We start from the raw sequence: 27,626 nt of genomic DNA, 5'->3' as shown, positions 1-27,626 counted from the left end.
AGACTACAGTCTGTAGTACAAGGGTATTATTTGGGTGGGTGCAGGAGGAAAGCGTGCGAAGGGTGCTGGTAGGGTGCGTGCGCACAAGTACTTGTGACATACTTCGTCCTTGTAATAATCAAATCCGTCCTTCTGGACTCCTAAAGCAAAAGGCTCTTCCTGCAGGTCAACACATTCTTAACATTGCTTTTACAGGTGTTGTACCCAATTAAGCCTAATTCACGTAGTAATACTTCAGCTGCTGAGACGTGTTAGTGCTAACTAATTTTTCACTGCCTACCAGAAACACGGCCGTCGGTGAATGTAGACTAAAAATATTGCCAAACCAGACGAAACATTACAGAACTATTCCGAATCAACTCAATTTTTTTTTAACGACGGTGTCTCATGTATGATTAGGATAATACGATTTCCTCAAAATCATCCCTCATTCTATGTGGATTAATCAACTTATTTACTATTATTGTAGACCATTGAGTGCTGGAATTATAGATATGGTATTTACGCTGGCTGGAGCACGCGATCTGGGCTTGAACTGTTAATCAAACGCAAGCTACAAGTTATCGTGGGAAATGCCCCCAGGGCAAGATGGTTTTTTAAATCACGTTCTATTAATTATAGTTTTACATTGTAAATTATTTAAAAGACAGATTAAAAGCAAAGAATTATGATAAAAATTCCATGAAAAGATGATGTTTTTTTTATTCATGGTTAATCCTAACAAAGCGAAAACAAATAAACCAAAACTAAACCAAAGAAAACAAAATAGAATCTCTAGAATACCAAAGCCTTCTTTTCTAACATCGGGCAAGAGGATCACTGCACACAAAGCTGAGTATCCCGCCTAAAATTTTTCAAAGTCCTTGGTGTAACACAAAAAACCCCTCTGCAATCTTAACAGTGTCGTGATGTCCGTAAACGATTTGAAACAATGCACAAAAAGGTAATTTAGCATTATCAACTGCGTTGACGACGTAAATTGGCCACCGTAAAGAGTTTCAAAGCTGACGTTTCGAGCGGTAGCTCTTTGAAACGTCAGCTTTTTAACTCTTTACGGTGGCAAATTTACGTTATCAACTCAGTTGATAATGCTAAATTACCCTGTTAAAAACTCCCATTGACGCGGCACCAGAGTTTCTGTAGAAACTTACCCCTTTTATTCAATGCATAAGAAGGTACTCTTTCTTTGGAAACGGTCCAACAAGCGTAACGAGCGCTATCCTGAAGGAGCGATTGGGGATTCATGATTCCTTTACTTACGGATTTCAAATTCATGCATTCATATGCATTTGTGACGGCCCTATTCTTGATAGATATTTTACACCCGAGCCAATCAGACTTATTTGATCTTAGCAATATTTACCAAAATCCCTCACCAAAGTAGCAACCGCGAAGCGAAGTAAACAAAACCCAAGCAATCCTGGATTGTTCTCGACGCTCATTTTTGAGTAAATTGTGCTAGCAAGGAAGGTTATTGTTCGAGAAGTAACCACAACCCAAATTATCATGAAACTGAACAGACTAACATAATTCTTCTTTAATGACGTCTGACTGAGTTTGTGACTTTTTTATTTGTTCTTTGATTTGTCAGATTACATTTTCTCGGCAGATACAACACCTGCACTAGCTGACTGCAGTTTTGTGGGATTGATAAATTTAATACTTATATAGTTTGGTTCTGTAACATGTTTCCTACAGTGAGCACAGTTCAAAGTATAGTGTTTTGATTATCTGTGACCATTTCGCACCATTCTCTTACAGGGTTTCTCTTTCTGGAGGCTTTGAATTCTGTCTCGTTGATCGATTTTTGCTAGTCTTCATACTGGTCTACCTGAAAATTTATCAACGCGCACTCTGTTACTATATGAATTATTAAGCATTTTTTGCACACTATCTTAACTTAACTGTGATGGTGCATTCTGGATAGTTTTGCATGCACATAATTTTAACCTATCCTAACTTGAGTAAAGCTATTTTTAGCCAAGCGCCATGATTTAGTATTGTTTCTCAAGTGCTAGCCTCCCAAATGAAATATCTGATAGGCTACGAAATGCCTCTAAACTCTGTAGTAGGCATCATCGTCAATTTTTTAAAAATATTTGTGCGAGATGCACATCCGATTTTAGTACCAGTCCACTTGAGTTCTATCACAAATGCTGTTATCTTATTCGCTTCGCCACTCGCTATCTATTCCGTGATAGACGCTGAGTAAAGTAAATGGTCGAATAGTGTCGGTGCAATTGTAAACAGAATAAAAATACTGAACTACACAGGCCAGTCTTGTTCGGTTTTGAACGAGCAGTAAAATTTACACTAGAGCAATCAGCCTATTCGCACTCGATTTCTTTGCGTGATGGTTGATTCGGGCTTTGCTCTCACCAACTACTGAGTATCAAGCGAGGGAAATCTTTAGCCCATAATCTGATTGTTAAATAATGACTCTCACCCACACAGCCCAATATTCTTTGTAAGTTTGCATCATAACACCTATACTACCATGTCACGAGTCACCACAAGAAAGAGTTCGACAATTTCAGTGGTAAACTAAAAGAGTAGAATTCTATGGATAGATTTCGTACCGCAGTGAATTTATTCGGGACGTAACCATATATATCAAGACTGTTTTATATTTCATGTTATTTCAGGGATTTGATCTGAGGTATCAAACTACAGTAAATACTTACTGTCTTAAAATCCAATATTTCCTTCTCAACTCTTGTGACTAACACAGCCAAGTGGGAGAAGTGCCCCATAGCGAGGTTAAAACTTAAAGGAACTAAAGAAGGTAAAATTTCTTGACACTGATAGAATTTTAACAGAAAGCTAGAAAAAAAGACGTGTGTAAAGTGATATTCCTTTGTTCACTCAGAAGAGACATGAAGACTATTGCACCTATTGCACTTGAACTCAATAATTTTAATAACTTCTGTCGGTGATCTGATAAGGACAGGCCGATTTTCTGAGAACCGCCTTCTTCTCCAAATTCATTTATTAAGTTTAGACATGAAACATTGCATTGTAGATATGGCGTTTATCAGAGCTGAAGTATAAGCGACCTGATATTAGAAAGTTTATCAAACTAAAAATAATCTGAAAGTAAGAGTTGTTAAGTCATTGTGCTTCACCAGCAAACGTTGATATCGATGTTTCAAAGATGGAAGTCTGCAGGAAACAAAGTTTGATGTTTAACTCATTAAGAGATAATAAGGGTAAAAAGAAATAAATACAAACCAGTGTGCAAAACAAAGTGCGGGAAACAAAGGTTGATGTTCAACTCATTAAGAGATAATTTAAGGGTTAAACGAAATAAAAAAAAAATGACGTTCTATTTATTGGTCTTCAACCTCAACCGTGTAAATGTGATTTCGTTTTTTTTAAATATTACATCTCTTTGAATCGGCAAAACAGTCGATAACTTGGCATTCCTCACATGGTTTCACAAGTAAATTGTGACAGAAACGGGCGCCGGCCAAAAAAGGTTCGTTATGAAAGGAATACAGTAGTTTTTCTCTTTTCTTTAATCTACTGATTTCTCTACTGTTTCAAATCAATTTGAACAGCGTTGAACACTCATATCTGCGGTACTTTTGATACAGCACATCTCTGAGTTTTGGTCACATGGAGTCTTGTAGATCCCCTTATTCGTCATCCACAACACTCACCTGTCTTAAATAAAATGAAGCCACGTAAACCCCATGCAATAAATGATGCTTTGTTTAATTTGGAAATCAAAAGTTAACATTTATCACAAGGGAAGATAATTCCTACTACGACGACTTTCATAGTTCAAGTGGAGAGTATTGGAAATTTAAGGCAATACAACTCCAATTATATAGAAACGATGGTTTGAAAATGTGCTCATTTACAGACGCTCAAAAGAATGTGGGTTCAATGACTGTCAACCCAAGCCAAAGACTATGTTTGAAATTCATTTTAAATGGTTACTTTTAACAATACCTAGCTAGTGGAGACTTCGAATAACGGCCAAATTAAGGGTCATTTCTTCTGTGTTGGTTAAATTTTTCTGACTTATATAGTGAGGGCTTGAGGGGTCTGACTCGGCGCCAATTTAAAGGGTCTCCTTTCAAGCAAGGTACTATATAACAGATCTATTCTCCGACTCCTTTGTTGAAGAGGCGGTCCAGTCTTTTAATTAAGTTTATCTTTTTCCAATCTCGTAAAGATTTCAGTCAAAGTTTATTGCGTCTGCATATGAATTATAAGGTTTTTTAAGTCAAAAGTAATGACCACGTTACTGACCGTAATGGCACGGTTTCGGATGTGTTTCAACACAAATTTTTTACTCAACTTAATCTATATATTAAAACTATATACTTAACTCTATATCATCTAAGTACTAAAATTAAGGGTTGCTTCTAAAGCTTAATGGTATCGAGCTTTTTGTTCAGTAGGTTACAAAATTCATCTAATATGCATAATAAATGAACAGGTGTAGAGCATTATAGTTACTCTTTAAAAATATTTGCGCGCAGTGCAGACCTGATATTATCTACTTATTCTTTGAACACAACATTCTCTAATGTTACATTTTGTAACTTAGTTTCCAAATAAGCTCCGCGTATATTGTTTCCTTCAGTATCTAATTCTTAGTAGGAAAGAGTTTGGCCAACGATTTCAGCTCCAAACTGAAAGAGAGAAATTCTTGCGATAGAACTGGGAACGAAACACGTTCAGGATGCTCACTTGGAAGGTGAGTATTGTATCAGGACTGCACTGCACCACATTTCAAGGATTCTTATGGCTACCAATCTGTAGTATATACTGTTTTTCTTCAAAATTACAATATTATTAATATCACCATTTAAAAATTGAATGAATATTTACGCGGATTGTTCCCGCTTGCAACACGAAAGGGAGAATACCTTTCATATCACCAAATTTAGGTTTAACCTATCTATTAAATAATTCCTTGTTGATGTTTCAAAATCAAATTATCTGGAAGTATATTTTAAATTGCAATGAATTACAATAGTTTTGGGGTACAACAAACCAAAAACAGGGACAAATTTCGACGTCACTCGATATAGAAATCTTCTATAGGAGCTTGATAGTCGAGAAATTCAGCATAAAACTTCTTGAAGGCAAGCCTGTAATCACAAGAGCAGATAAAACTCGATTAGTACTTTTAACGGAAGAAAGAGTGTCTATGTCCGTTATTTCAAGCCAAATGATGCCGGACTGAACTCAGCCAAACAGGAGAAAGCATTTCAGCAAACGCAGTACATCAAAAAGCCCACTGTCATTCGGCAACATTGTCTTGGCCATCATGAAACTGAAATGTTACCAGTGATCGTTGAGTCAAGCTAAGGGGGGCCAAAGTTATCACAAGTGACGACGATCAAGCCGTGGGACTGAATTATCCACATTAAGATCTACTTTAGGGGTAATCCATCTTAGGATTTCGTATATTTGAGGAACACCTAACAGATAGCCAACCCAAAAGGGCAAATGCAGCTTATGTGGACAAAAACGTTACCCATCCAGTCTTCTTCGTTTATTCTTCAATTAACACGAGAGATTAACTATAAAATAATTTAAGGAGGTTGACTCTGAAATAGAACCTCCAAAGAGGGTTTAGTTTCTTTGGTGTGTATTGTAGCTTGATCCACTCTTAAAGAAGATTAACAGAAAAATATAACATACAGAAATAAATAAAATAAAAAGATCTAGAAAACATTGAGAAACTCCCTACCCTACAGCATTTGCTACTGGCTCGGTCGAGTATTCCGACATAAACACGTGACACGCAAATCGGTGATCTTCAGGATGTTTCGTGATAAAGGCGAAGAATCTGGAAAACAGAAAAACTAGTCGTTAGAATGTGCGCATTGACTTTCAATTAAAAAAATCTGTAGTTAAAATTACGAAGAAAAAAAAGACTTTTCTAGCGTACCTGGCATTTTGTGGATGACAACCACAAAACGTTACATTCTTTAATGCAAAATAGTGAGATTGCGTTAAAGTTTCCTACGAAAAAACAAACAAACACTGTTGGGTTTAATATTTCTTTTCTTCATTTGGGAGAGGGTGGTAAAGGTGAAATAAAGCGGCATAAGCTACTCCAGAACATTCTACAGTATATAAGCATTACAGTAACAGTAACAAACACCCACCCTTGGGTAATAGAGATTGAATCCAACCGGTGAATGCTTCAACAACTTCAAAGATTTTATTTTCACCATTTTGGCATAACAGAATGCAACAGGGATGTTATCACCAGCCTCCTTGTTTATTTTTTCCTTTTTTTTCCAGCCAGAGCCTATCCCAGTTTCCATGTAGCATGAATTGACTAGGAGTGTTACTACTCCCCCTTGGATGGGATGCCACTCATCCTAAGGGTACCCTCCAGCATTTCATCAGGCTTCCCTGACAATTTGCTAGTACCCATTTATACTCCTGGGTGGAGAAGGGCACTGCTGGAGTATTGTATCTTGTACAACAACACTACACATTGACCTGGCCATGTCTTACACCTTGGACACTCAACCTAGAGTCCAGTGCACTGATTATTAGGCCATTGTATCTCCCAGCAACTGAACTATAACAAAAACCTGATTTGTTGTAAGAAAATAACTGTAAACCTTTCCATCCCTGTCAAAAAGTTTTCCTAGTTTACGTCTGCTTGATTTCTTATTAGATGCAGAGTCCTGAAATGATAGCAAAAAAAGAGATCACCACTGAATCCCTACCTTGTCACCAGCACAACATATAGCATTGTGTAAATTGCAAGAAATATATATTACAGGTTAAAATTCAGTCACAGGGGCAGATCCAGGAATTCCTGGTAGGGAGGGTCCAAACATCAATTTGGAAACACAGAAATCATTTCCTCTTAGGCCAAGATAAGCTGAGAATTATATCAAGACTTTTAAACAGATTTCAACACATTCAACATTCATATGTACACCATGCTGTATTCCCCTTAGAGAGATAGCAGTTATGTACCCATGCTTATGGTGATGAATAGTGCACCAAACAACAAGTCATAACCAACATTCAATGGACTATAAAGTTCAAATGCATAGTGTTATCCTTTTTGGGTAGTAACTGGTCAAATTTACCACTTGTAGTACCTTTTATAAACGGCTAAGATTGGTTGGAATTCAAGAAAATTTTGCTGTACTTAATATTAGGAGAACACTGTATGTAATGTGACATCTGCACTGTAGATAAACAATAAATACACTTTACCTTCCCTCCTAATGGACCTTGAGGATGTTCAGTAATTCTGATTCCTCTCTCACTGACATCCAGTAAACATGCTGGGGGTTTGGTAACTGATGTCAGTTGATGCTGTTTTACAATCTGAAAGGTGTTAAAAAATTATAATTATTATTATAATAAAAAAAGGTTTTGATGTATAGGACTCTGCAGACCCCTAATATTGGATCCCAACATCAAAGGTACACCATGTTACACAACCTATACAAAGGCCTGTTGAATTGTAAAATTTATGCATTTATGAATGCAATGGGTGCAAGCAGGATTCTTGAAAGTAGCTGATAGTCTTCAAAACAGCCTGGCAGTTCTTTTCAGGGGGGGGGGGGGAATAAAAGAAAAAACAAGTGAGAGGTTCAGTAAGGATGGATCATACAAGCAAAGGACTGGTGTTCATCTATCACTTGCTTTTACAAGGTATCAGAAGGATCTGATGTTTTTAAAGATTTTGAGATACAGAGATGAATCCTTTCAAATGGAAAAAAGAAAGAAAACAAACTGTAATAACACTGGCAAAAAACTCAAGCATACCTCTCTCATAGCATCACATATGATATCATTTCCCTTGAAGCCACTCACTTCAACTGATCCGAGAAATCTTAAGAGTATGAAAACAAGAAACATAAAGTTCCTTCCAGAAAAGTGTTCAATAGATGTTTACATTGATTTCATAAACTTAATCACTCAATATATTTTGCAGTTAAGAAAAAAATTGTAACAAAATGATTTCAATGGCTTTTCTTCATGTCCAGCACTGTTTCTTTTACATCTCTATGAGCTCATGCACATGGAAAGTGAAAATTGAAATTAAATTGAGTAAGAGCATTGTCTACCTTAATAATGTAACAAAACCCCATAAAAAATTAAAATCTTGGGTCAAAGCTCTTGAGAGGTTCTTTATACAATGATTACCACTGAGGTTTTTTACATTTAACAGACTTGATAACTGTATTAGTATTTTCTGTACTGCTTATTTAGTAATTATTATCAAATGGCTAACCATAGGTGGTATGTGATAGACCATTAGGTAACATTCAATGCTTAATTAAATTATTATTTAATTATATTAAATTTCAGAGCCATGAAATTTGATCGCACATCAAAGATAATTCAATTTTAGTTTATTAAATATTCAAGTTCAATTCAATGGAATGTCAATTCCAAATTCAATTAAAAAAGAACTTATGATAAGTGGCCCAGAAGAAAATGATTACTGAGAACAAATCATTTTTCAGTTCTTAGGTTTCTAATTCATTCTAAATGAAACAACTCCTTGACAAATTTTTCATTTTTCATCTGCTAAAGTGTTAACACGCTCTTTAACTGAGAGCATATCAATCTGGTCAACTAATCCCAAACAGTACAAAGTAATATGTACATTACTGATGTGTAATAATTTCTTAAGCAATATCTTTTTAATATTACACTCCAAAAATCCACTTATAAAGACCACAATGAGCTCTTGCTGATTTTTTTTCAATCCTAGAAGAGTTTACCTGACAATACTCTCTAATTATAAATAAAACTTGGAATCATTTTATAACCTATATTGTAAATATAGAGATAGTACACTTGCTATATTTGAAATTAAAGATGCTTTCTCTTTCCATTTTACACCCAAATGTTACATTGTACATACCTGACACTGAACTGATTCACTTGTGTACCTCTTTTGGAATTGTCTGAAAGAGTAGAAAATATGTCTTGCTGACTGCTTTATTTATAATATATATGTTTAGATCATATATGCTCTTAGTAGAATTAAATAATTATTTTTGTAAACTTATTTTTTTTCAAAATTTGCTGACTTATATTTCTAGTCTTGATCATAGTAGTGGCAAAATTTAGCCTCGCAAGTGATTAGTTAGTGCTATGAATCTCCAAGCTGCCAGAGGAAAATAGCCCCTCAAGAACTTCATTTCCGACCATTTTTCTGGCTCTAGTCTGGTGTATTGTTAAAACAATTATTCACCTTAATGTCGGTGAAAATGAATAATTGTTAACTAATATTAGTCAATGAAGACTCTTAACCAAAAAAAATTTCAATTGAGATCACTTTGAGAGTTTGATTTATTAGAAAAATCGAGTTATGATAAATTTGCTTGCTTTGGGCCAGCAACAAAAGTGTAATTTTTGAACAAACATGCTTTGCCTTTATTACGTAATCAACGTCTGTTTTTAGAAAGGCTCTCTAGCATGCAATCCATTTATTTGTTTGTAATGACGACAACACCGATGTTGATGGCAGTAATTTGAATAATAAAGAAGTTACCACCTACATAATTATATGTTTCATTCATTTTAGGAAGCTGGTTATCACTTATTTGCTATTTGTTGTTATTTCCATTGTTTCCTAATCCATAAAAGCTGAAAGGAAATTGTTTCATTCTTTTCAAAGTTAAACAAAGAAAATAGAGTTGAATGTTAGACCCGAGCTATTTTTCTGACAAGAATATCACTCTAACCTTGAACGTCGCTTTCTCGCAAAATATCAGAGACGTAGCGAGATGGGAAAATTCCTGATTCGCCGGTCCGCAAATTAATCCCTACGAACCACAGATCTTCATCCTTCTTGTTCACATGAACCGCATCTCCAGTTTCCAAGCTAACTTCGTCGTCGTGTCGGGCCACGAACTTATAAAGCGCAATGTGGGTTTGTTTGATTTTCGATCTACCGAGGTCATCTTCCGAAGATAAAGAAGTATTACTGCTTCGTGATGAGGACGTACTCAGTCGTTTGGATTTTAATGTCACAATTTCAGCTGAATAATTAATCGACGGAGTCACTGGACTCTGGGATAAATAAAGTGACTTTGGAGTTGCTGGTAAGAGTCTTCTTCCTCTTTCTGTTTTTGGACTCATTATCTTTTGTTCGGAGACATTTCCGACATCTCGAGACTGCTTGACATGTCCGTTTTCTTCTACGGTCGAAGTTCGGCTTGTCATTTTATCTCTGTGATCCCTCAACACATCTTTGTTTTTAATGGTGAAAGTTTCCAATTGTTCCTTCAGGGTTTCTGTATTGTTCTTCGCATTCCCGTACAGTGAAGTTATGTTTCGACCAATTGTTTCTCTTTCACCTGTTCTTGCAAGATCAGAGTCCACTAATGTAGAGGCTGCCGAATTTAGCATCGCTCAGGGAAACTTACCTTTTGTACTTCCCGCTTGAGAGCTTGTATCGATCAACAAATATTGGTGCAATATCGGCTTGGCGGCAACCAAAAAATGACAACACTTACGTTTGAGAGGCGGATCGCGCGGTTTCCCTCCGTTTTTACCTCATTCACCGGCTCTTCAGAAGAAAGGGCAGACATTCTAATATCAGTGAAGTCTCAGACCCAGAGCATGTCAGCTGACTTTTCACGATCGGATAATGACTTTGAGGTTAATCTAATTGAATTGTAAATATTAACCAAACGACGGCATGTGGAGGAATTTAATTATGCTAGGTAACCTGGCCTAGCTTCATTAGCAACCAAGTTGTACGAATGTAAGCAAATTCGTGATGGCTTAATTTGATATTAATTGGTGGTCAAGGCTCAGTCAAAATGCAGGCCTTACCGTATTTACAAATCAAAGAGCCCAAGAGTGCTGTCTCTCCAGAGAAGAAAAGTTACAGATTGAGTTTACACGAAGTTTCGTCCAAGACAGCTCAGTTCAAGGACGGACAATCGAAGAGTGGAAGAAATGTCAACAGACCGGTGAGTGGTCTGCAAACATAGCAAATACGTGTTAAAAAGGATACAAAATTGGCTATACTTAATAATTTTGGATTTTACATGGAACAAAAATAATCTTTTGAAAAATTTACACCACATTATTCTCGAACTTTAGACACCATTGTTGATACAACAGTTTATCTGCTAAGTTTAACGTCGACTGATCACATTAGAAATTTTACTGAAATTTAGCCAATGTGAGCCTTGATTACTCGCTGTTAAGTCTCGTCGAGTACGGTTGATAAGAAGGTAAATATTGTGCATTTTTCTGTACAGCTGTTAGGTAATTTTTTTCTTAGAAATTTGCAACGCTGTAGCGCAGTAACTTTGTGAAATCAAACCAGTTAACAAATTAATATTCAACTTTCTTACCAAAGGTAAACTACTGAGACACAAACTTTTAGAAAAATTATAGGCAAATTTCTTTTGGTTTAAAGGTGTCGGTAAAATGCATTTTTGTCATATTTGGAGCTCTCTTAATTTACTTGGAAGAGATAAGTATGTAGCGCCCTCAGGGTTATTATTTAAATCTTGAACATTCTGTCTGTTGGGTGTTCTTGTTATTCAAATTTTTCTTTTACCCTATGAGGTGTATACAAAACAAAGCAATTAAATAGCCTTCAGATATTTCCATCTTTCACTTTTATGCATCTTGTTTTATTTCTAAATTTGTGGCTGAGAAAATCACATAGTATGTGTTGATCTACTAACTGTGTTTTGATGAACAAGAAAGCAGAAAATTTTGGCATATAGTTTAATCAACTCTGTTTCATTATGGTGGCTGAGAAAGGAGAGTTACATGCTGAGTTTCTTCTTAAAATATCGTCATCCCAGTGGGTTAGTATTTTGCAAATTAAGTTTTTAGTGTCTAAGGAGGTCCCATGTTGGGCTGTCGCTATTCTAGAGATTACTGATGACGTCAAAATGTGGTAAGAATAGGAAAATGGCATACAAGGTGCAGTCAAGTGTATCACTGCTGTTTGATATCTGTTATGATCCATTGTTGAACAGATGAAGGTCAATAAACTAAATTCATTCCATATTGACCTTCATCTGTTCAACAATGGATCATAACAGATTAAATTAAGTTTTTAGAGTCTAAGGAGGTCCCATGTTGGGCTGTTGCTATTCTAGAGATTACTGATGACATCAAAATGTGGTAAAAATAGGAAAATGGCATACAAGGTGCAGTCAAGTGTATCACTGCTGTTTGATATCTGTTATGATCCATTGTTGAACAGATGAAGGTCAATAAACTGAATTCATTCCATATTGACCTTCTTATATTTTAAGAAGAAACTCAGCATGTAACTCTCCTTTCTCAGCCACCATAATGAAACAGAGTTGATTAAACTGCTTTCTTGTTCATCAAAACACAGTTAGTAGCTCAACACATACTATGTGAAATAAAAAAGCAAAGAGTTGTTCATGGTGGTGTCATCAATGTGTCTGTCCTCCAGTAGAGGATTACTACGAAGCAATTAAAAATGCATGGATAATTAAGCTTAGATGTAGTATTGGTAGTCTCCATAATTCTTCTCTAGATAAAAAATTATATCTCTTAGATTAACAATAAAAGCTAAGTTTTCCATTTGTCTCACGATGTAGTCACATGTGATGTAGATCGTGATGTTTCGACTGCATAATGCTAGTCTTCTTCACATTGTCATTTGCTTGAAGAAGACTAGAAGTATGCAGTTGAAATGTTGCAATTTACACCACACATGACTACATCATGAGACAAACGGAAAACTTAGCTTTTATTGTTATTCACCATGATGAATAACCACAACCTTTTTTATGAAATCTCTCAGTTTACAAACTAAAACTTAAAAAAGTAATAAAGAGGTCAACAATAGTAAAAATATGTAAAAAAATCTAGATGATTTACATAAGAATTCTAAGAATGGTGTGTATTAACTTTGGGGCAATGACAAAATTTATTTCCAAAATTATAAATGTAATTTTTGATAATTTAACTCTCTCTTGTTACCACCATTTCAGAGTTGCAGCGGCAAAACTTAAATTTAGGTTTGCCTTCTATCAGTCAGCAGTCAGTACATGCACTTGTAACACATGACTTTCATTAGTAGACTAATGATTGAAGGGGGATAGGACATTGTCCTTGTTAAGATTCTACTAAAATATGACAATTAAGGGAAATCTGATTGTAATTGAAAAGATTAAGAAGAAGACAGAGAGGGAGCTTGCAGAACTCTCAGTTCTTCAGTTGTTACTGGTACATCATGGGCTAGTCCTCAGGGATACGTTTGCTTTCTTATGAATCTTGATGAAAGCCAAAAGTCTTAAGATTGAATTTAAAATTTTAAGATTCCCTTAAATTGCAAAGAAATTCATACAATTGAGGTTCCTTTGGATAATCTCATATGATTACTCTAATCACTATTTAAATGTAGCTTTCTCTTGAGTCCTGATTTACAAATGACTGTTCTTTACTTTTAAATTGTTCTAGGAATGTTCAAGGGAGAGCAATGGACTTCTTGAAGGAACAAGTAGCATTTACTTTGGTGATATTGCACCATATCGCACTCCTGCACAATCACCGTCTCCAAGCAAAAGTTGCAGAAGACCAACAAGGAGTCAGAATCAATCATCTCTTCCAACGTGGCTGGATCCTCTAGGAGTCTGGCTACCCAGTAATAAGGTAAGAACTTCTCACCACCATACACAATTTCAGGCAAACTTTGGCAAAATTTATATTACAGTATAAAAGATCTGTCTTTGAAATATTCTGCAAGATTGTCGGTCTTAGAATGTTTTGAAGATCTGTAAAGGGCTGAAGATAGAAGTAATATGAAAGTGTTTCTGTTTGCATTTTTTCAGAAACATTTAAAAAATATCCATTCAAACTATGAGCAGCATTTCATTAAAGATGTTACATTGATTGTGTTAGATAGTGTGGCTTTTGATTTCTATAATAATTCATGTAATACTTTCTAGTTATGGAGTATTTATGCTGCAGAATGCATAAACAATGTTGGGTTGTACATTGCACAAATAATATCTTAATATGGTAAGCAATGCACTGTTGGTTTTGCTTTGTTTCAAGAAAATTGCCATAGTTTGAAACATAAGAAGATGAGAAGTTAGTTGGATTGAAAAAATTTCCATTAAAGAAAAGTGTGTCATTGAATTGATGTTTAAATTGTTTAAAATCCAACAAAATTTATATGGGAATTCTCTTACCTCCTTACATATCCTCTTGCAGGTTTTCTCACCCTGTCTTTTTCCATTCCTTTTGGATCTTTGTTGCTGTTACCAAGTGATTTTTATACAATAAAACAAACAGAGAATGGAGCTAGACAATTGCAGAATATAATAATTTTTTCCTATCATGATCATAAAAGGATCATACCTGAAGTAACTGTAAAAACTGTAGTGTCAGTGATGTTGATTCTTTCATTGCAGAAGACTAATTGCTATGAGACATTCATAAGAAATGCTGAGCTGTTAAGACGCACCAGTGACATGTTTTTGGTAAGCATAGGGTGCTTTTAATATTGTTAGAACTGAATCGATCATTCACGAACAATGTTAATGTCGACGTTTTTCCTTGTTGAATGTCGCAGTTAATGTAACAAGATGTAAGTGTTGTGGCGAATGTATATTTTTTTGTTTTCTTACGTATAGGTCGTATGGAGTAACTTCAGAATACCCTGCCACTTTGGTCCACCTCATTTATATGTGTCGTGAGGCTTTCAAGAACGAGGCTTAACAGAATAGATGCTATTCTTATTCAATGACATGTAAATGAGTGGCAGGGTATTCTGCAGTTTAGCCGGTCGTCTATTTCTGCACCCATTTCTTTACGCTTATTCTTTTCGTTTTTACACCTTTCGTTTATCCGCCATCATTTTCGCACTTTATGTAAATTATGCCGCCCTTCCTATACCATGTCTCACGCCCCTTGTAGCAGTGTGTTTTATTTTCGCGTTGATGTAAACCTTTTTCCCACGAGTTTTTCTTGTCTCGCCTATTACCTCAGCATTTGGTAAGTTTTCTTTTTGTCTCATGGTATATTCCCGTTTATTTTTCCCTCTTTGCAGTGTATGCTAGTATATTTTCGTAAAAGTCGTTTTTCGGTTCCTTAGGAAGTAGGAATGTACTTCTGCTTTACGTGCGTATTAAAGAGTAGTTAAGTAAACGTGTTTAATGGAATTGGGGCCCTTGTCTCTTTGTGTAAGTATTTATTAACGCTGATTTGTGTGGTTTTTTTTTTCGTTGTTAATACAGGATCCCTGTCCACATGTTCCAAGATGTTCCCACGAAAGGACGCTCTCTGCTCTTAAACGACAACAACGTAGGATGAAAACAGATGATGATTTGAGGAAACAAGAGGTTTGTGCTCTACATTTCAACTAAGTAAAATTAAGATACGTTTAAATTAAGTGAGACTTTAGGGGAAGTTACTCATCTCCTAAGAATTTACAAAATATAAAATCCGGGTAAGTCAGAAAAAATGAAAAGAAAAAAAAAACAAAGCAAAAAAAAAAAAAAAAAAGGGTAATGCTGAACTAAGAAAGAACAAAGAGGAATAAGATTGGAAAATATTTCTATGAATTGCAAATGGTGAACTTGAAAATTTAAAGTTCGAAACTCCGTGGAACTTTAGTTTTTTAAACCAATGGAGATTTTATTTCTTTCATGTCAGCGTCATAGGCGGATTGTCGAGAGAATTCAAAAGATTCGTGACATGTGGGATCAGTGGTCAAACCAAAGCAAGTCCTCAGGAACAGAACACGATAATAGACTGAACAACTTCAGGAAGAACAGAGGTAACATTGGTTTAGTCAGTAAACCAACACTAAAGATAAGATCACGAGAGCCAATGAATACATAGAGGCAAGTCATTTTGACACGACTAGGTTCAGCTTTACATCTCCTTGTGATTGGTCGAGGAAGTGGCGCGAATTTTCCCGTCTAATCGCAGAGTGAGGTGATCTGATTGCTTTCAACACACAACTGAAAATCGCTCCAGCAGACAGAGACGCGGGTTTATTGGTACCAAGACCCTAGCCTGCGGTAACGCTCTCATTGGCACCGCTGCCTGAGGATCTCGAACTGGTTCGTGTTCCTTGGTCTAAGAGGAGTTGACCAAGACAGCTTGCAAATCTTCCGCGCGGCTCTGCGAGACTCTGTGAGATGCACATGAAGTAGCGTCAGTAAGGCCCTTACTTTGTGCACTAGCAGTCCCTTTGCTGTTGTACAAAAGATTATGCTGCTATTCTATCTTTCAATTTTAACAACCGCCTTCAGTGTATTCTTGAGTGTTTCGTGCACTTTTATAATGATTACCCTCTCTTTCTTGTATTTAACAACAGATGGTTACGTCGACCCAGATGAAGTTATCAAAAAGAAAAGAGAAGAAAGAAGAGAACGCGAGAAAATTATACGCCTCGAGCAAGCTAAAAAGAGGGAAGAAATATTATCCAAGCAACGTTTTAAACTTCCTAAAATAGTTGTTTCTCAGTACGAGGAGCTAGAGACACTTCAATACTCCCGACCACAAAGCCTTACAAACGAGAGACAGAGTGTGTTACCAAGTTTGGTGAACATTCCGAGTGGTCTTCAAAATCAAATCGATAAAGGAAATGATGAAAGCGAGGTGGAGTCCCAGGGTAGCAAAGGAGATTCTCTTGCGCTGCCTGAGTTAGAGAGCAGTTGCCAAGAACGGAATTATTTTGAGAATACACAACAGGGTGAAGAGCAAGTCGGTAGGATATTGCCCGAACTTGAGCAGAAAGTTCCTACAAAGGCTGACACTGATGTTACAGACTCTATATCTCAAGGCATAGAATGCAGTGTTGAAACGGTGGAAGGAAAGAATGTGAAAGCCCTATTAGATAATAACAATGTTGTGCGGTTGGATTTACAAATAGAACTTGAAAGTGATGTAGTTTCGGAAAGTGTAGATGCAAAAGTTGATGAACAGATTGTGTTAAATAGAAAAAAAGAAACAGTAGACACGGAAAGGTCTCACGAACAGCAAAAGGAGAATATTAATTCAGTAGACGTAAGTAGCACAGAGGCGCTTTTAGAGATTGAACAAGTTAACAACACAGTAGGGACAGAACAAGTTTACGAAACATTAGAGACAGAACAAGTAAACGAAACGATAGAGACAGTACAAGTTAAGGATACAGTAGAGCTGGATAGTATAGCAAGTGCTGAGACCAAGGAACAACCTCAAGAGGAGGGAATTCAAAGTAGAGTGGACAAGAAGGAACTAAGTGAACATGGTGAAGACAAAGAACAAATAAAGAAAATAGTAATGAATTATCTTGCACCTCCAAGTGTTCCACTGCTGGCTGGTGAGAATGGCTCTGATAATGGTGCTATAGGTGATGCAGATGATACAGGTAATCATGTAGTTGAATTAACTCTTGAAGGATCTTGGGTTGTTTTTTGGCTAATCAAAAGTTGTCTATGATCAGGAGGAAGCCTTCTTAGTGATAGTTCGCAGAGAAGGAGAAACACGCTAAACAGGGGAGAGGAAACCAAAGGGAAACAAGGATGTAACTCTTTAAAATCTTATATAAAAGTTCTCAAGATGCGCAAATGGCCATGTATTTCTTTTATCAGTTCTTGTCTCTTTTCATTTTGGGAATATCCTGGAAGGTTCAGTTGAGACCCCTCCTTGACTGTATTTTCTCTACCTTATACAACTCTCGACTTGACTTGCGCACACTCATCCGTTTTTGTTGTGGTCTGCAAATCTCTAGGCAATGCTGTTTTTACTGATTTATGAAACTGTTTTTGTCATTGCTTTGTTAATTGTCTCTCCACACTCTTAATTAATACGTTTATTTTTAGCTTCTTTGATGGGGGCGTTTATTCCCGTGGCACTGGGCGTTGGCAATGGCTTAATAACCAATGATGCAATGCGAGCCTCTTCCGTACTGGATCGTTACCATGTACCTAGCCAGGCACGACTAAATAATACCAAACAGGGGAAAAACAGTGGAGCCTGGAAACCAAAAATCAATGACAAAAAGCAATACCTAGAGGTGGACCTTGGAGCTTTGACGCTCGTTTCTCAGGTTTGTGCGTGTTTTACACAGTTCTGGTAACAATTTATACAGGACCTCGTAGAAAAATATCAGTTCAGTGAACCTTTAAATAGGATACGTTCTTCTACGTAATTTAGGTCGCCACTCAAGGTTGTCCCTCAGCTAACGGTGTTAAGACACAGAAGAAAGATAAATGTTGGGTGGAGTCATACGTTCTCGCCTTCAGCACAGATGGCTCAACTTGGCAACACTACACAGAGGATGGCGTGGTGAAGGTAATAATTGATTATAGTCCTCTCCATGTGGGAGCCACCTACCTACATTGAACTGCTGGGCTGTGCCTGAGAGTTCCCTGTTACAATTACGTGAACTTCTATTTTTTGACGATTATGTGTGCAGTTGACATACTCAGAAGTCTTCTATTAGCAATACTCAGATTCACCTGAAGTTTTTTTCAATTAGATTTAAGTTATAATGCACTCTGTGTAGAACATGATTTGAGAGAACAACTAAGCTATAGGGGTCTTGGTTATAGAGCCTCATCTAAACACGAGGAAAGCTGAGATGATTCGAGAAGTTTATGCAAACCCGATATTGCGTCTCCTAAACCCGGTCGTGTTTAGATCAGGCTATGTAAACACGGGGAAAAAATCCTCTATTGGTTTTATAAATTATATCGCATAGATAATTATAAACACAGACAGCGTGACATCACAACCGTGTTTGCTTTCTTACATCTACGCGCCATCAATCAATGAGAGCGCGCGTACTATCTTAAATATTTTTTCATAGTAAATGGTAGAACAAATTTAGTTTTTCACGACTTATATTTTTTAAACAAGAGATGATTAAACTTTTAGTTATATTTTGATTACTTTATACTAGTGTGCATATTACGGTAATTCTTTAAAGTGAAGAAAGAGAATCAGAAGAGGCAGCGTAAAATTTTTAAAAATTAAAAATGAGGTTTTAAAATGTTTCATTGTTTCATTTTCCACTTGTATTGCAGCCTACAGTCATGATTTAATTAAAATTAAACAGCATGGTAACAGAAAATTGCTAAACAATGGCAGGTATTATCACGTTACCCTTCTAACATACAGTAACATAGTTTAAGCATTGAAGTTACTGATATCGCGTATTTGTGTTTTACTTTGCTCAGTGTATAAAATATTTAAACCAACAATTTAAACAAGAATGTGTACAGTATTCTAAATGTACCGCTCCCAACGACTTTGATAAGAATGCGAAATATTGTTTCATCAATTCTCCATTTATTACGAAATTTAGAATTTGTGGCACAGGCCAAAAGAGTGGCTGCCTTGTATTCGAAGCTGAAGTTAATATACAGACTTTTAGGTCCGGTTATTTATACAGGGTTTTAACCCAGACCATGGTTTTACGCAATCAGTGGGCCTCACGCTCTCTCTCAAAGAGGGTCGATTTAATTAAATAAATGTTCTTACATTTTTAGCTTTCGGCACTCTTAACATCGTTTACATAAAAAGATGTTCAGACAAAAGGTTGAGCTAAATTGAGCATTGTTTAGGACGCGGTTTTGTAAAAAAAACGGCTAAACTTTGCTTAAATATTCGGCCCTCAAAATAAGAAAACTTGTAACAGATCATCCTTGGTTGAGTTAATACATGACACGGTCATCAAAAATCTGGGTTCTCTATCTTTTTTATTCATTTTTAAGTTACTTACACTATAGGATTTTGCTCAGTTATTTGGGGTTCAGTCAGACCGAACTTATTTATCTATAGAGATTTTAGTTACATCTTTTATTTACTTACATTGCGGAGTTTTAATCAGTTGTGTAGGGTTTACTTTCATACCCTCTGGTATGAATAAGAAAAGACAACTTTTCATTGCAGGTTTTCAGAGGAAACAGAGACAACAACACAGTTGTTATTAACAGCATTAAAAATCCAGTGGAGGCAAGATTTGTTCGGTTTATACCACAGTCCTGGAAAAACAGCATTGCCATGAGAGTTGAAGTATACGGAGAAGTTACAGGTACATTGATATGATAATTTTATTTTTATATATATATTTTTTTCAATGAGGTTGCGCGTATTATTTGTCAGAATCGGTTGGTCAGATGGGTTTATTCACAAAGAGGATATGTTCAGTTAGTAATAAGAACTGTCCCACGCTAACCCTGGCTCAATCATCTAATTGGTAACTTGCAATCACTTGTTTGAAGGATGGTTTTCAAATGAATTCAAGGAAAAGCGCTCGAGAAGGGCTTTTTTTTAAATCTTATATTAAACTATCTAATAAATGAGTTCGGACTACTCGTAAGCGCCACGCGCTGAGCAGGATAGATAGTTGTAATGATAGCACCAAGAAGAGAAGAAGTGTCGCAAACGAAGCAAGAATTGTGTTACATAGAGATGCAAAAAGAGCGCTTATGCTGGTCATGCATGATTTGTTGTCACTCTTGGTGTGCCAGGAGCGGATAGCAAAGGAAACGAGTAGTTTGGCTCTGGCGAAGGTGGTTTGAAAACAAAAAGATTGTTTGCTGTGGAAGGATAAATTCCCAGAACAAAGACGTTGCATTATTTTTGAATATTAAACAACCAAGCTCAGCAATTTCTTGACTGTGCTTTTGATAGGAAATATACCAACATTTCATAAAATAGAAATCTAAATTTAAATTATTTTCGCTAATGGACTATTAATTAAAATTAATGCAGAAAGGAATTTGCTTGTCAAATTGCTGTGTCGCTGATTAGTCGAGAGGATTGCGTCTTTACAGTGATTGGCTAAAAGATAAGTGATTATTGTTTTGCCAGTCTAAAAGAAAGGCGAGCACAACAATTGAACGAACAGATTAGAAGATCGTTATGAAGTCATTACATGCTTTACAATCGTTGGCACCTTCGTTTTCATTTTAGAGCCTGACTTGGAGAGAAACTCACCATCTCCGCTACTTGAAGAAGAGCAAGAAAAAGAGAGAGACTTCGTCCATAACGTTATTTTAGAGGAAGAAGAACAACCAGAACTTGAGGAATTTGTTTGTGACACTGAAAACAAGGAAGTGGTGGTGGAAGAGGAAGCCTGGGAAGAGGAAACTGCGCATACTGTTGTCGAAACAGCTTCACAGATTCAAGGTAGAGGTAAGTTTCAAGTTTTTATTGACAACATGGGTTGACACGAGATTTAGAATCTTGATTGTGTAAGTGAAGGCTTTTCTATTTGCGTTTCATTTGTGCATTGCCTTGCTTAGAAAAACCTTAAATATTATTGCTTCCGGGATAATTATGCTGATACCTTCAATAAGTTGAAATCGAAAGGAACTGCAATTAAGTCACTAAATGTTTATAGTAGTTTTATTGTCACTCTGATTGGTTTGGTAATTTTTTTTTTCGTTCTTTATCCTAATCTGAAATGAGCCAATTCACGACAAGTGCGTCTTGAAAATGAAGTCTGGATTATTTGACTTTCTAATTCACAATATATGCCGGTGCTCTACATCCTTGGTCATCCCAGTCGCTCATTAGTTTTCTATTCATTTCGATGTTATTTTTAACTCATCAATCTCAGTAATCCGGCTCTTATGGTTTCCCACACGCCTAATGTAACATTTCACAATGCGACAGAAATTGTTGTGTAAAAAAACCTTTTGATGATTGTGGATTCAAATGCAAACTGACTTCAGCTTTCCAGTGGAATTATCGGCAGAGGTATACTGCGAAACACACAAACTTCTCAGTTTCCCTTGCCTTAGACTGGAAAGGTGGCGGAATCAATCGTAAGCTACTCTTTCGTTCGCAGTCACCCAATAGTGGCGTTATTGAACCCTATCGTAAGTTCCGTTTGGTCTGTATCTTTTTGAAACTTTAGTCCGACGAAGTACCAACAACATTTCGATTAAGGGTCGGTAACAATGATTGAAGCAGCCGATATGATGGAGAAAGAGTTTTTGAAGGAAGCTCCTGTCGATGTTGAGTTGTGACGCTTGAAAACATCTTAAAAGATTTGGTTAAATTTGCGGTTAACATCGCAAATATAACTTTGGTTTTAAAGTATGCTCTTTCTTCTCTGGTTCAGCGAGTAGGCAAGATGAACGAATCTTGTGTTGTGATTGGCTATCCGAACGGGCAAGACTGGTTTATCGACTCATAAATACTTGAATTTATCTTCCCCTCGCTTGACTCCCACGAACGCATATGTGTTTTCCTCTTGGCTCTAAAAAGACCTAAAACTGTAGAAAAAATGGCAGCTTTCACGACATATTTGGCCAACGAAGAGCATATTTTTGGATGTTGTACAATTAACATATCTTTTTCCTGTTTTCTATTGGTCTAGTGGCTGTAATATCCCGGAGTTCATCGTTGGACCTTGCTGTGCAAGGTGAAAAGGTGCGTCCTTAACTAAATGCAAGATTTGTTCACAACATGTAGAGTACGCGTTTGTGATTGGTTTACTTTTTTACAGTTTAGGTCTAGGTATGAGGTAAATTAAAAATTAATAGTTATCGGTGTTAGTGCAGGAAGGAGGTTGTATTAAGGGGGTGTTGTGGTGCAGGGTACCAGTTACCGTGTAAAAGGCAATAGGGAAAAGGAGGTGTAGCTTATTGGTCTGAACCTCAGAATCCGCGCATTGTAACTTTTTCTTCAGTCTTCAGCCAGTTAAGGTAATCTGACAATTAGGCAGTTTCCGCGATTGTTGGACCACAACACGATTTTGTCAACAATTTTACTACTTCATTGTTTCAGCAATCGCCTAAAACCAAACAAAAATCCAAGAAGCCAAAACAGGAGAAACAGGAAGAAAACGAAGAAAAGAGGAAAAAGAAAAAGAAGAAAAAGACGAAGAAGATGGCGAAAGAAAGGGAAGTGAAAGGGCGTAGTGAATCTAGTCTTACTTTGTTGGAAGAAACCGAGGAGGAGGAAGAGGGAGCCTCGTCCCAAGAAGAGGAAGAAGAGGAAGAAGAACCTAAGAGAAACTCACCCATCATCCCTGAAATACCCAAGAGACCAGGTACAAGTCGATCTTTAACCGTCTGCGTTGCCAGCCATTTTTAACACACGTATGATTTTACAACGGATGTATTATTTGAGCAATTTAAGAAAGCATCCAGACTTAATTTGATGTATTCTATAAACCTTTAATAATTGATCGATTAAGTTAATCTTGATTTTAATATGCTATTCATGAGACCTTGAAGTTTCAAAAAAGCTAGAATTTCGTGGGGTTATGAAACTGGGTGTAACGGAAAAATCTTACTCCAAGGGGTATTTCAAGGCTCAAGATGAAAATTAAATTAAATTCAAGATGAAAGTTAAGCTGTTTAAGTTATCATTTTGAGTGGTATTTACGTAGTCGCATGTCATTTGTACCCTTCGGTTTGTTTTTCTCATTAGGCCTTAAATGATGTGTTCCGTAATTTTTATGAATTCAATTTTTCTCCATCTTTTACCCCTAGAGAGTGTTACCCAGATGCCGCCACCTCCTAAACGTAGCCTCAGCATGTTTCCAGTGAGGAAAGAGAGCTCTCAGGAGCCGGCTAAACCAGTCAGGCGACGTGCGCAGACAGATGACAGTATTCGCAACGAGCTGATGCGTCAACAGCTGGCGGAGGACAGGAGAAAGAAATTACTGGCAGCCACGGGAAAATCTAAGAGAGGGATTCAAGTGCAGAGCCCTGTCGTTGATAGTCACGGTGATTCTGCTCATTTAGGTGGGTAGATTACTTTATTCTGGCAGATTGTAAATTAAAAAAACAAAATTCTCATTCAAGTGATAAACTATCTCTTGCCCCGCAAAACAGTGAGAAATACCTGCTAGCATGGTTCTAAATTGTGCGGATTTGATGCTAAAGTTTTCGAAGAAAAAAAAATCCGCAGAATAAACGCAAGAATTTAACATACTCAGTCAAAAGAAAACCACTGCATGCGAATGAAACGTTTATTATTCTTCTTCGTAGATGTGTCTCTCCTCACTTGAAATATCAATCTACATATCGTCTACCCAATAACTGCCCTCTGTTTGGCTCGAAAAGTTAGTGGAGAATCTGGAAACACTAGATTTTATCTCTTTGTTACTCTTCTGTTGCTCAAACAGAAAATCGCAGAAATCAGTTCCGAGCAGAAATTTCAGTCATCTAAAGCCAAAGAAATTTGCACATGTCTCGGGGTAGTTTTCTAGAAGTGCTCGTGCTTTTGGTTCTGAAAGTGAATATTCTTTCGTTCTCTGGGGGATTTATAGAGGCTATAATGATTAGCGCCTAGATTCCGGATCGAAAGATTCCCTCTTTGATCCCTGACCCTTGACCAGATTGAGGACAGTCTTAGATTCTTGGACACGATGCAGTGCCTCTCAGTGCCGCGATGAAGAGCCTCTCTTCACCTAAACTAGGGGCGCAGCCAGGATTTTTCAAAAGGGGGAGGGGGGGGGGTCACAATGTGTCAAACAGAGGGTACTCACTGGATTGTCATCTTAACCTCCACGCTGTGTTATACTTAATGTGACAACAAAAGGCTGACAAAGAGGGGGTCACGGGCACCCCAGGACCCCCCCCCCCTCCAGCCTTAGCTAACGTATGGGAAACCGTATAGAACATCAGGTTCAGGAGCTAGTGGGTTAAGGGGTAAGTTACTTGAAATGGATAAGAAACAATCCCCAAGCCTTCCTCAAGGGACTTGCCTTGAAGAAGTGTTGTTCATGTTATGTGAAATGAATGATTTAGAGGCACTTTCCCTTCTACTGAGATGAGTCAAAGCTCTACTTTATGTCCAGATACGTAGGGAAGCAGCCTTACTTTTTGAAGACCATCTAACCTTATGTCTAATTTTGCTTGCAGACGACTTTCTTTCAAAGTACTGCATCATAAGTGAAGGACAAGCTAATTACTACCGTCGTATTTTTAAAACCGTAAGTATGATGATTTGTCTCACACCTGCGGAGACATGTCTTGGATTGTTACATTCACAAAAGGCTGTAGTTCCTGAAACTTCAAGCTCTTGTAGCCTTGTTGATTTTAACACGAAATGTTTTCCTTTTATTTCTATAGTTTGATGAAGACAAGGATGGATTTCTATTTCCCGAAGATCTCCTTGAAGCCCTTGAAAGCGTCAATTCAAACCTGCTGTCGGACTCTCATATAAATTATATTTACCGAGTAAGTTATCTTGTATCCAACGAAATATTTTTATATAATAAGCTCAGTTATGCACGCAATCTGATGGGTTCTCACTTATGATCTATTGGAGGACAGACGCGTAGATGACGTCATCATTAAATCATCAGTGACACACTCGGCTGCGTCTCGTGTGCCACTTTTTTGTTCTTACCACATTTTGACGTCATCTGTGATCTATTACTGAACAGACGCACGGCAACTTGGAATCTATTTGTTAAATAGAGGGGACCCCAAACTGGGTGGGTACCCTGTGTTGAGCGGACGATAGCTACAGTCCTGTGGGTATTTGCACTGTAATGGTCTTGCTAGTTTCCTGATTCAAATGCGCTTCTAGCGTAACTGAGAATCATTCATTGGAATTGTCAAAGATGGAGTAAGTTATTTTTTCAGTTTAAACTAGAGCTGATGCTGATTTTCCTTTCCTCTTCCATTCGAAACTGGTGTGGCCATTGTTTTTTCGTTTGTCTAGGTACTGGAATTGTGTGATTGCAGCTTGGACTCTGGAGTGGATATGAAGTTGTTTTCCGTGATTGCTGCATTTTCTCAGCGCGTCGCAGTGTTGGAGTACGTAGCTTGAGATTATTTTCAAATTCTGTTTTTCTAAATCTTGTTCATTTTCATATCTTTACTGTATAGTAAATTGAATGTACTCACATGGTTTGCATTTATTCTGTCCCTTAGCGAATTTGCAAAAATATTGATTTCGAAGCTGGATTTCAGAGAATTGGATTTCAAATTGCAAAAATCAAAGGTATGACACAAATGATTCATGGAAGTTCGTAAAAGTTAAGGTACCTGAAAGTCAAGAATGCATTTCTGGTGGATGTTGTTTTGATTTTGTTTAGTTTTAGAATAGTTTACATGTAGCCGCACCCTACCCCCAAGGTGAAACGGAGGCGAGGGAACGCCTACGCAAACCTGACACTAATCGTGTTCCGTGACAGTACGGGTACGGCTAAACGTAGGCCAGTATTAGAAACGAACGCGCATAACCCGTTGGCAAGCTGGGAAATGCTGCCTTGTGTCGTAGTTAGATGAGAATGGTGTTTCCTGAGTCAATTGAGAGTAGTGGAATGAAAGGTGTGCTACCTCAGACATCCGCACTATTGACATTTTTTACTTTTCTATTTAGCGGTTGTTTCTGTGCTATGTTGACGAAGCGACTAAGACCATCTCGCTTGAGGAGCTTATGTTAGGACTAACGGCTGGTGGTCTGTCAGATGATCAAAAAGAACAGACAATGAAAATCCTCGGCAGGACGGCCTCTTTGGACTTCTTGGACTTTTTAACATACATTCCGTTATTTATACACATTCATGATCATATTCTACAAGATCCACTGGGAACCGTTGTCTACCAAAGTATGTTGACAGTTTAGAGATCGCATGTGGTGCTCGTCCTAAATACCGTCTAGAGGTGACTTTCTTGGTTGTCCTCAACCAATCAGGAAACGCCACACAACACTTAGACGATGCTATTGCCACAAATCATTCTAAACTGCATCGCACGTTTTTTGACTTATTATCGGTAACACAGTCTTTCTGCTCTGGCTCGTGCTCTGATATCTTCTCAACGAGCGCAGTAGGAGAGTACCCATCATTCCTTGCGCACCTTTGTCACCCGCGTTGACTGCATTCGTTATGAACACGACAGGGGACGATCAAGCCTTGAACGTCTCCAACCGTCATCTGGTGGTTATTTAATTCTCGCAGATAGATTCGATGCATGACTTCCTCGATAGAAAAGAACCTATTGCTCAATGTAGCAGGGATACCTCGTTGTTCCTGAGGGATATGTTATTGTGGGTATTAGTTTGCTAGTTCATTTCGGGAACATTAGTTAGTTTATTTTAGCAATGTTTTGGGACTTACTTTCCCAGCTATGTTTGAAAACGTTTACCGCTTAGCTCTGGTAAATACTTTTTTCGCACGAAAAGGTCCACTTTGAATCGAACAGGCGAATGAATATATGCCCTGTGAAGTTACTCAATTTTCGTATGTCAATGGAAATTGCGAGATTTCGTTGGGTGTAAATGCGTTGAGGTATAATTTATAATTATTTATTTGAAGAATTTCTCATTTTGAGATTTCCCTCTGAACTAAGTCTTTAGAGAAATAAAGGATAAACAAGTTTTCACTGTGCACATTTGCCAACTGTCTAAAGATAGTCAAAAAAATTATTTAAGAAGACACCTGATGTAGATATACCAAAGCAAAGCAAAGAAGTATTCTACTTGTTGAACATTGAAGTGTTGACTTTTTTTTTGCATTTAGATAACTTTTAAGGGGACAAATTCCTGTCCTGAATGTAAGAACAGCCATCGTCCTTCCCGTAGTCAGCCCTACCCCATTCCAAAGACTCCCAACACACCGGCCCCCCAAAAAACTGTGAGGAACCTTCTCGGTGATCACCTTACTATGATTTGGCTGAATGTGGCAATCACAACTCAATACTCTTGGAGTCCGTCGTCACCAAGTCGTGCCA

At 37.3% G+C, this 27,626-nt stretch overlaps 2 protein-coding genes across 4 annotated transcripts; one reads left to right on the top strand and one right to left on the bottom strand.

Annotated features, from left to right (window-relative positions):
• Positions 1-3,648: 3,648 nt before the first annotated feature.
• Positions 3,649-10,613, bottom strand: LOC131788762 (C-Jun-amino-terminal kinase-interacting protein 1-like). The gene is made up of 8 exons (XM_059105850.2): positions 9,705-10,613; positions 8,879-8,921; positions 7,771-7,837; positions 7,213-7,326; positions 6,603-6,668; positions 5,915-5,988; positions 5,714-5,812; positions 3,649-5,108 (listed from the first exon to the last, which is right to left on the bottom strand). The coding sequence occupies exons 1-8, from the start codon at positions 10,369-10,371 to the stop codon at positions 5,036-5,038; spliced, it is 1,203 nt and encodes a 400-aa protein (XP_058961833.1). The 5' UTR covers positions 10,372-10,613; the 3' UTR covers positions 3,649-5,035.
• Positions 10,614-10,720: 107 nt separating this feature from the next.
• Positions 10,721-27,358, top strand: LOC131788848 (uncharacterized). 3 transcript variants are annotated; one of them, XM_059105942.2, is made up of 18 exons: positions 10,721-10,940; positions 13,432-13,623; positions 14,391-14,456; positions 15,213-15,317; positions 15,631-15,754; positions 16,301-17,338; positions 17,793-18,019; positions 18,127-18,264; positions 19,867-20,008; positions 20,893-21,114; positions 22,307-22,359; positions 22,717-22,981; positions 23,427-23,681; positions 24,804-24,874; positions 25,014-25,121; positions 25,612-25,706; positions 25,824-25,893; positions 26,275-27,358. In XM_059105942.2, exons 1-18 carry the CDS (start codon positions 10,788-10,790, stop codon positions 26,518-26,520), a joined length of 3,570 nt encoding a protein of 1,189 aa, XP_058961925.2. In that variant the 5' UTR covers positions 10,721-10,787; the 3' UTR covers positions 26,521-27,358. The 3 variants fall into 3 exon arrangements, with proteins under 3 accessions (XP_058961925.2, XP_066028886.1, XP_058961924.2); XM_066172789.1 differs by having other exon boundaries at positions 14,388-14,456; positions 20,893-21,108; XM_059105941.2 differs by having other exon boundaries at positions 14,388-14,456.
• The last annotated feature ends 268 nt before the right edge of the window (positions 27,359-27,626 follow it).

Source organism: Pocillopora verrucosa, chromosome 1 (assembly GCF_036669915.1).
Source record: "Pocillopora verrucosa isolate sample1 chromosome 1, ASM3666991v2, whole genome shotgun sequence".
In the NCBI taxonomy this organism is placed as follows: domain Eukaryota; kingdom Metazoa; phylum Cnidaria; class Anthozoa; order Scleractinia; family Pocilloporidae; genus Pocillopora; species Pocillopora verrucosa.
The sequence above is the reverse complement of the archived record's forward strand: the minus strand, read 5'-3'. Positions and strand labels throughout refer to the sequence as shown.